At 37.7% G+C, this 10162-nt stretch overlaps 1 protein-coding gene across 15 annotated transcripts in view; it reads right to left on the bottom strand.

The window, feature by feature from the left end:
- Window positions 1–5873: 5873 nt before the first annotated feature.
- Window positions 5874–10162, bottom strand: part of SEPTIN10 (septin 10) — a 57272-nt gene continuing 52983 nt past the window's right edge. For 5 of the 15 annotated variants that reach the window (XM_025462455.3, XM_035696090.2, XM_025462489.3 and 2 more), the window contains 4 exons: window positions 9257–9444; window positions 8650–8732; window positions 7448–7514; window positions 5874–6108 (listed from right to left, as the gene is read on the bottom strand). In XM_025462455.3, the coding sequence (XP_025318240.2) occupies window positions 6006–6108; window positions 7448–7514; window positions 8650–8732; window positions 9257–9444 (441 nt within the window). In that variant the 3' untranslated portion in view covers window positions 5874–6005. Of the gene's footprint in view, window positions 7515–8574; window positions 8733–9256; window positions 9445–10162 lie in introns of all 15 variants that reach the window. The other 10 variants (XM_035696092.2, XM_035696089.2, XM_025462454.2 and 7 more) reach the window with 9 other exon arrangements.

Below are 10162 nucleotides of genomic sequence, written 5' to 3'. Positions count from 1 at the left end.
TGTCAGGGACAAGTTTTGTGGACAAACAGCTACACTATTAACTGAAAAGACTTGGAAATGCCTGGTTTCCTCAACCTGGAGTACAGGGCAATACAGCAGGAGACAAGGGCGGTCAGTAACAGGCACCCACCTGCTGCCTGAGTCACATAGGAGCACAGACATTAGAGCAGAGTCTGAAAACTACTAAGTGCTTTAAAAGCAGCTGAGAGGGCACCAGACTCTGCAACTGCTTAAGCCAATGCTACTGAAATGTCTGGGACCGAAAGTTTCTCATTTTTCTATTTTACCTGATTCAAGTCAGGCAGTTTAGGGGAGGTGATAGTGGATGTAACTCTGAGAAGGCCGGCATCATCCAGCACTGCCTGGGTGGGTGCAGGGAGGGGGATTCTCCCTGGTTGTGGGCTCCGTTTAACAAGCGCATCTGGCTCTCATAGTAGTAAGCTTAACCTTTGTCGGCAATAAAGGTGACATTCTGGCTTCCAGCTGCCTATTTTACTTTTCAATTTCTTTCAGAACTCTGGTGAGGAAACTGGGAGCTATTTATTAGCCCCTGGAAAACTTTAACTGGTCAGGAACGCTGAGAAATAACAGAGAATGGACTACGTGGACCAAAGGAACTCGTGAGGTTCTGTGGGACCAGGTGCATGGACTCCAGAATGCAGCACTTCCCCTCCTTCTCTTCTTCCTTACCACTTGCTAGAGTATTGCGGAAAGTGCACAAGTACAGCCTAACAAATTTTCATGAAACCCATGTAACCAACACCAAGATCAAGAAATGTTCCGGGACCCCAGTGTCCCTTCAAGCCCCCTCCAGTTACCACTCCTTGCCTGGAATGACTGTGACTCAGACTTCTAGCTGCACCCATATGATATGGGTGGGTGTTGTGGCGTGGTGTCCTGTGGGGTATTTCTGGCTGTGCACTTGACTTTACACTTCTAGACTTGGAAGAATCTAAGGTTTACAGCACCTGCTGCTTTGACCTTGTGGGCAACAGCTACTTGGAGCTAAGAGAAGCAGGAATTTAAGTAAAGGTCAGAAGTCTCACTTGTATCTCCTTGGGCTAAAATCAAAGAATCAAAAAACAAGCAAACAAACAAAAAACAAAGAGCACAGCTGAGTTCCTTCTGGAGGCTCCAGCGGAGAATCGTTCCTCACCTTCTCCAGCTTCTGGAGGCCTGGGCGTTCCCTGGCTGTGGCCCCTTCCTCCATCATCAGAGCCAGCAGGGCTGTGTCCCTCGGATCCACTCTCTGCCTACAGCCAGGAAAGGCTCTCAGCTCTAAGAAACTGAGTGATCAGATGGGGCCACTGGCACAATGCAGGCCCTCAGTCTCTTACAGCAGAAGAGGGGACAGCTTCCCAGGTTCAGGACATCAGGGCACAGACATCTTCAGTGGTGGGGAGAGGGGAGCGCCATCCTACCTACCACAGGGGGAGTACTGAAAGAATGCCCGCCTCTTTAAATGTCTGGTACGAGTCTTAGGTGAAGCTATCTTGGCCTAAACTTTATGAGGATTTTAATTATGGATTATCTGTTACTATGAGACTTCCTATTAATTTTTGTTAAGTTATTTTTAAAATGAATTTATCATTTCTTCTGTATTTTCACATTTATTTATGACATTTTAATGTCTAACAGGATCTGTATAGTGACACTTACTTTTTTTTCATTCCCATTGTTCCTGCCTCTTTAGAGTTTTAAGAAGAAAAATCAGGCTTAGTTGAGGTCTGTGGAGTTTTTCCGCCACTCCGAGAGGTTTCCCTGTGTGCCTTTGAAGTCAGTCTGCTCCCTCCCCTTCACCAAGCCCAGGAACCACAGCTCAGTTCTGTCCTGATAGTTTTGCTCTGACAAAAATGTCACATAAATGGAGTCACACAGACATCTGAGTCTGGCTTAGCATAATACTTTTAGGTTTATTCACGTGTCTACATGTATCAGTGTGCTCCTTTTCATCGTACGATGAACCACAACTTGTTTATGCATTTACCAGTTGATGGACATTTGGGTTGTTATATGAGTTTGGCAGATTATGGGAAAAGCTGCTATGAACATTTCAGGATAGGTCTTTGTATGGATAAATGTTTTCATGTATCTTGAATACATTTTTTAGGACTGGAATTGCTGGCTTGTACGATATGGCAGGCAGACCTCAATCTGGGAGGGAGACATGCCCTCCCCCTACCGCCCCAGACCTCAATCCCTGTGAATGTTAGGTTACATGGCAAAGGGAAAAACTCAGGTTGCTAGCCAGCAGACCCATGCTGTCACCAGGGTCTCTGAAAGCTGAAGAGAGAGGAAGAAGAAGAGGTCACACTGAGGCCCTGTGAGGATTCAACTCACCACTGCTGACTCTGAAGACGGAGGAAGCTTCATGAACCAAGGAATATGGGCAGCTTCCAGAAGCAGGAAAAGGAAGAGGGTTCTCCACTAGGGCTTCCAGGAATACAGCCCTGGCCACACCTTGATTTTAGCCCTGTGAGATCCATATCAGCTTTCTGTCCTCCTAAACTGTGGTTTTTAAGCCACTAAGTTTGTGGCAATTTGTTACAGTAGCTGTAGAAAACACACACATATGGTGAGGGAACGGGAAACCGCAGACATCCCACAATGGCTGAACATTTTGCATTCCCACCAGCAATGCTCTTCACAACCTTTCTCCCTCTCTCTCTCTTTTTTGTAATGTCAGATTTGTTGTTTTTAATTTTAGCCATTCTATGCCTCTTTCTTTTCTTCTTGGTCATTCTTCCCATGGTATATCAATTTTAATCATCTTTAAAAAATATAAGAACTTTTGATTTTTTTCCTACTTTATTAATTCCTGTTTTCATCTTTATTGTTTTGTTTTGGGTTGAATTTACAATTTTTTCCCCAACTTCTTGAGATGAATTTAAACAGCACTGGTTTTCAGTCTTCTTCCTCTGCTAATACTAGCATTCAAGATTATGAATTGTGACTCTAAGAGTGGCATTAGCTGCTTCTCACAAGTTACGACGTATGGTATTTTCATTATCATTCAGCTCAAAATATTTTTCTAATTTCCTTTTTTACTTCCTCTCTGAAGTAAGTAAGTCCCATGAGGGACTTAGAAGTATATTTTTAGTTTCCAAACAGGAGAATTTCTGTTATTCTCTGTTATAATAATTTATATATATTATATTTATAATTTAATTTTAATTTAATTAAAATTATATTTATAATTTTCTGTTATTCTCTGTTATTCTGTTATAATATTCTGTTATTTAGTATACTTAGAAGTATATTTTTTAGTTTCCAAACAGGAGAATTTCTGTTATTACTGATTTCTATCTTAATTATATTATGATCAGGGAACACAGTCTACATGATATAATTCCTTTAGAAGGTACTCAGGCTCACTTTGTAGTCAAAATGTCCTAGTAAGTTTTCATAAATGTTCCCTGTGAGCCTGAAAGCAGTGTGTGTTCTGTGATTTCGGGTACACTGCTCTGTAATTGTTCACCAGGCCAATGTGCTTGAATGTTTTCTTCAAGGCTCCCATAGCTGTACCAATATTGGCCCACTTAGTCTATCATATACAAGAGGTGTCTGAAAATCTCTCAGAGTATGGATTTGCATACTTTTCCATGTATTCTCATAATTTCTGCTAAAATATGCTAAAGTTGTTACGTATGTACAAATTTGGAGTTGTTACATATCCTTGTATTTGAAGTATCTATCTCCATTTCTAACAATGCCTTTGCCTTAGAGTTTTTTTTAATATATAGAAAATACAGCTATACATTAGCTTTTGGTTAGAGTCTACATGATGTATCTTTTTCTATCTTTTGTCTATGAAGACAGAGAAAGTGTCAGACCAGTAAGATGGTTAGAGCTGATTTTTTAAAGACTTTTATCTTTAAAAAAATTACAGCATGTAATCTATGTAATTACTTATTTATTTGGATCTAAATCTACCCATATTACTAAATGCTTCCTGGTTGTCATATCTGCTTTATCTCCTTTGTTTTCTTTTGGATGAGCATATTTTGGACTAGTAGTGTTCCTTCTACTGGCTTCAGAGTCAGACACTTTACCATGTCTGTGTGCACTCCAAGCCTCATGTTACCAGGCTAACTGGGACTCTCAGTTAACACAAGAACCTGAGATTACATGATTTACCCCTCCCCAATTTATATGCCACTCTAGTTTTGTATTTTAGTTCTCTCTATATTTCCATCTCCACAAGACATTGTTTTGCAGTCACTATCCATTTAGATTTAACCATATGGTTACCACTTCCATTACCATATATACCTTTCTGCATCCGTATTTTTTTAAACACTACTTATCTATTCTACTACACACTTATTAAGAACTGCTTGTCTGGACTGCAGTCTCCCTGAGTCAGCCAGCCTGGGTCAGCTCTAGCTCCACCAGTACATCTTTCCTGCAAACCCTGGAGGAGTATTATGTGAGGCCAACTCTTTTCATGGCTCCTACTGCCTGTGACACTGGGTTTATAAAGCTCTTTCACATAGACTATGATTTCAGCTTCAGAACAACACAAAGGGAAAAAAGTGCATATGGGGGTGAATTCTTTTTTTAAATGATTTTATTTATTTGAGAGAGAGAGAGAGAGAGCAAGTGCAAGAGAAAGAGAGAGCAAGCATGGGAGGAGGCAGAGGGATGGTTCTCTCTCCCACTGAGCAGAGAACCTGATATGGGGCTTGGTCCCAGGACCCCATGATCACGGCCTGGGCTTAAGAGAGATGCCTAACTGACTGAGCCACCCAGGTACCCCTATCCCATACCTAATTCTAAAATCTCATCCTTATTTATGCCCCACAGTGCCCCTATACTCTCTACTCATAGTTAGAGATTCTCTGGATTACCCGGATTTTATAAAAAAACTGCTGTTTTGTAACCTGGATTGCTCCATTCATGTGTCTGAAATACTGCTTCCAATCTTTTAAGACCCAGTCACTTCCCAGGATGCTTTCTTGTGCTGTGTGGGTGGAGGCTGAAGCCCTTCTGAGAGCTCTATACATAAATCTACTCTCTTATCTTGTTACCACTCTGGTTGCTCCATGAGGGCATGGCTAGCCTTAACAATGTGTATCTCTATTTCCTAGCCCAGTAGGAAAATGGAGCCAATATTGAGTTCATCCTCAAAAAAGGGATAATAGTCCCTGTAACGCATTTTGCCCCTTTGTGTTCTGAAGCTGAAATCATAGTCTATGTGAAAGAGCTCTTAAAATCAGATAAGTAGGGATCCCTGGGTGGCGCAGCGGTTTAGCGCCTGTCTTTGGCCCAGGGCGCGATCCTGGAGACCCGGGATCGAATCCCACATCGGGCTCCCGGTGCATGGAGCCTGCTTCTCCCTCTGCCTGTGTCTCTGCCTCTCTCTCTCTCTCTCTGTGTGTGTGACAATCATAAAAAAAAAAAAAAAAAAAAAATTAAAAAAAAAAATCAGATAAGTATGTAGAGATTAATGGTTGGTAGTACGACAAAGTTGTTTCACATGCTTTATGCTTTATGAAAAAAAATCTAAATTAAATATGTCTAGATTTTGTTCCCAAGAAATTTATTAATTCCTGGATCATAATTACTTTGTAAACTTGTGCCTGAATAGTGAAGAATAAATCAGCTTTGTAAGGAGAATGTGAATGTTATACTTGTTCTGGAAATTTTTTTCCTTGCAGGATAACTCTTTTAAAATAAAATCTTACATGGAATCCCAAAAATATTAAGTAAATTAAAGATTCATGTTGTGACTGTGACTGAAGCACATGTGGTGAGTGTCTCTCACAGCAGAGTCACTAGTAGTACAAAATGATTACCCTTCTGGTAAGTTCAGAGTCATCTCTTCAACTAGAGAACTGAATAACTTTGTTTTAACATGCCAACAACCAATCTGGCATTTAAAAGTAACTTTATTAAAGTTGAGGATAGTTGTTGATACACAGTTTGATATAATAAATCTACAGATAACCACCATTCACATCACATAATTGAGCTTCTGAGATGACACTCTCCTCGGCTAACGCTCAGCGCTGTGGCAGTGGCTGGGCTCTGTACGACAGGCTACCTGCTCTCATGGACTCACGGGCTCTCCTGCTGCCAATTTCCAGAACTTGGACATTACTGATCCTGAGAAGAAAGTTCAGAGCTTTTTCTGTGATACTTATAACTTACTTTACTAAAGTTTTAAAAGGCTAGGAGACATTCATGAATTTCAAGTGTAAAGCTGGAATTTAAAGTGTTTGTCCAGATAAATTGTACTATGAAATGAAAGGTTTTATTTGCAACTTATACAACTTCATGAAAAACTACACTGCTCAGAATCTGACATAGGCTAAGTGAAACATTTTATTTTCTGAAAAATACTGGAAATATATATCTGTCTTAAAATAGTTCAAACACATGATTAAATGAACTAATTTTGATAAAATGTTTAAGATGACAGTTTGTAAAAAGAAAAATAATTTAACCACATATTAGTAAATATATTTTATTTGTCAAAAGTAAATGCCAAGTTTATTTAGGATATTCAAGTACAAAAAATGAAAAATTATATACCTATGACTGTTAAGAAAAAGTTAGAAGGCATTAAATTGTTATAAGAATACTACAAAGGCACTGAATTCAACTATAACTTAATATATGAATTATCTAAATTTTAATATCTTTAATGTTCAGTTGCTCACAGTTATTTTCTTAAGAAATATTTTTAATAAGATGATTCAACCTTATGATTTTTCCCCTGGAAGACAGAGTTTTAAACAACAAGTGTGTAAAACATCCTAATGAAATAGAGTGGGAATATCCCAGGCTCAAAGGTACTCATCACTAAAAAAAGGATTTATTATCCAGAAGCTTTTACTTTTAAACACATCTTTTTTTCATCACAATACATCTACCACAATAAGGCACTTCATTGTGCCTTATTGAATGCCTTATTGAATGCCTCAATGAAGTGCCTTATTGTGCCAATTTTACACAATTTGATAAAAAAAGTTTAGGATTGTGTTACCAACTGGATAATGATATCAAAAATTTTTAAAGTTTCATGAAACTATTAAGAGGTTAGAGCTTCAGATACACAGTACATTTTAAAACATATCCCCCAAATTTTACCTTTAGTATGTACAAAAAAGGAGTTCATCTTGGAATATAAATGCAATCAGATAGCCATAAAATGAATGACTTCTATATTTTCAATGGCACTGACACTTTGCTCTGTGGTACAATGCATATAAGTAATAATAACTGGGCAGCAGGAAAACAATCTAGATTCATCACAAACCAGCAACTTGGAAACTTCTAACAACAGTAAATATAAAAGTGGTATCATCCACTGTGGCTTATGTATTAACCTTATACTTAAAAATATTTTTCCATAAATGGCAGTAACTACAGCCATTTGCCAGATATAGAATAAGTGATACAGCAAATAAAAACAGCAAGAAAATCAAAGCATACTTCTAACATTTTAATAACTTTTGCTTGTGATGACCTTCTGTGATCTGGAACCTTTGTTTTACATAAAATTGGAGCTGGAAAGAGAAGAAAAAAACCTTTTGATTGATACAATTAAGAAACTATATAGGAAATAAAAATTACTAGAATCATTAGTTTTATAAAGCTTTTACAGAAAGAGTAAGTATATATCTAATATATAAAAGAATCTTTGGAAAATAAAAAACCATCAAACCCTATTTTCTTGTGTATGAATTTCTGAGCTCTCAATAAAACTATGGGCTTGGGCCTGACTTTATAAACGAGCATATGCTAATAATGGTCATGTTAAATGGAGTCAGGTGACCATTTTTACATAGCAAATGTAAACTGTCTTTCATATATGGAATAAACTTGAGGAATCCAATTTTAGTTAACACTGGATTAGGAGGAAAAGATAAGAATAGGTAAAAGGTCCCTCAGCTTTATAATTCAAAGCTTATCTTAAAGCAGTAATAAATTTTATTTATAGTTTATCTTTTAAAATTTAATGACTGAGTAAAACATAGCTATTAATAGTCATATTCATTCTTTTGACTAGTGGCTTGCCCACTACATAGCAAGCACTTTTGTAGGCTCTGGGGATAGATGCATCAATGAACAAAACAAAGATTGTAGAACTTATATTGAAAGATCATACATGAGAATTTATTCCTTCTTTCTTCCCCCAAACTATGAAATCCACAGGTCAGCTAAATCCACCAGAACCTTGTGGATTTACTTCTCCACAGTTCAAAAATGGAAAGCCGTCATGAACCAACATTATGTTTTCCTAATTATTTTGAAGTTAAATTATAGTATTCTGAAAATGCTGGGTTTGAAGGAAGATGTAATGATAAAACTGAACCAGAAATATTGCAGTGTGAGGAACAAAAGGAGAAGTGGATGCTGCCAAAGCAGAGATAGTTGGAGTAAACTAAGGCAGAGCCACCAAGAAGCACTGTCAACTGAACAAGTCAGTGATAAAGTTCAAGGACGGTCAAATAGGCAAAATGACAAGGACACTCTGAGTGGGAGAGATAAAGGACAGAAAGTATAGAAAAGGAAAAATAAAACTTATTTTCTAAAAATTTGGTAACTTTGATTTTTAACACATACCCCAAACCCTCAAGCCTCGAGATTATCATCCATATGCTACTCATGGCCGCCCCATTGTACCGAGGCCCTCTCTACCTTCCTCTGCATCTTTACGTCCACCATTGGTTTCACAAGCTCTGACATCAAAGCACAGGAGTTCGAATCGATAGCCTGGTTCCCTTATTAAAATAAAAATTCTCACAAAATTATCATCAGTAGAATTTATTTAAATAAAAGTAAACCTAAAAATTTGTTTTTTTATCAGATATTATTTTACTTCTAAGATTCCCCAACAAAGTATATAGCTTCTATTTAGACAAGAAATTCAGCATAGCTAATGGCAGGTCTGCAGTTACTAGTTATGCACTAGAAACAGGCTGGACAATGAAATAAGAGCAGTCATTTTTCCTCTCAGGTAACTGACCCTTTTTAAATTATGATGTATTTAGTTCATTCATTTATTTGCTCATTTGGCAAATATTCACTGAGCACCTAGTGTGTGCCCAGTGTTGTTCTAGATGCTGGGGAAACAGCAGTGAACAAGAGGGACAGGTCTCTGCTCTCAAGGAGCTGACATTTTAGTTGCAAGCAGCTGATAATAAACAAGGAAATAGACTGTTATAAGCACAAGATCAAACAGGGCAACAAGACAGACAGTAATGGGGAGGGGGCCACCAAAGTGGGGGCTTTGGGGGTAGCTTACTTCTTACGGTCCTTGTCTTTCCTCAGGTTGCTGCCTGATGCCATGTAGGACTGGCTTTGGTATATCTCTGAAGTAGCTTTCTTCTTTGAGAAAGCAATTATTTCTTCTTCCAAGAGTCTTCTCTTCTCTTCAAGCTTCATTCTCTCTTCTTGGTGAACTCTTTTAAGGTGCTCAAACTTGGCCTGTAGCTGTGAAACAAAGGTGCAATTCCCATCAACGACACAGTGTGGCAGCACATGCACAAGAATGTTCTCCAGTTTAGCAACCATTGCTGAGGCTAACCTACACAGTAATCTACAAATTATCTGGATGTTGCAAAAGTTCATGCTTAAAGTAAAAATGTACATATGAAATTGCCTTGGTAACGAGTTCCCATGCAAAAAGATGCATGAATAACAACAACAAAACAAACTATAGCCTCTAAAAATCTCCTTTTAAAACATTTGACCTTTTCTTAGTTTTTATTTTCTTGCTCTATATTTTCCTCACAAAGCCTCTTCAAATAAACTTTCTAAAATCCATGCTCAATAAAAGTGAGGGACACAAATACAAAATCAAGTTATCAAAAAAACACCTTATTTTTCAAATAAAGTTGCCAAGTATAGTGAAACAGTTAAAAGCTACATTGTAAACCTGGTTGGAAAGTGCCAGTTATCAATTTAAATCAAGAACCTGAAAAATCTATTAGATTTTTCCACATTCACCTTCTTGAAATCTAAACTAAATCAAGAAATCCTAAGTTAAATTTTATTCATAAAAATACTCACTGTAGTAGAATTTCACCATAGCCTGTGTCTAATGAAGTCAAAAAATAAATTTATGCGAAGTACACTCAATGCAGCCATTAAAATGAGTTTGTAAAAGGTGTTTTTTTTTTGTAAAAGGTTATAACACTATAAGATGAAA

Source organism: Canis lupus, chromosome 10, assembly GCF_003254725.2.
Source record: "Canis lupus dingo isolate Sandy chromosome 10, ASM325472v2, whole genome shotgun sequence".
NCBI classification, from domain to species: domain Eukaryota; kingdom Metazoa; phylum Chordata; class Mammalia; order Carnivora; family Canidae; genus Canis; species Canis lupus.
Note: the sequence above shows the minus strand (reverse complement) of the source record. Positions and strands in the feature narration are given on the sequence as shown.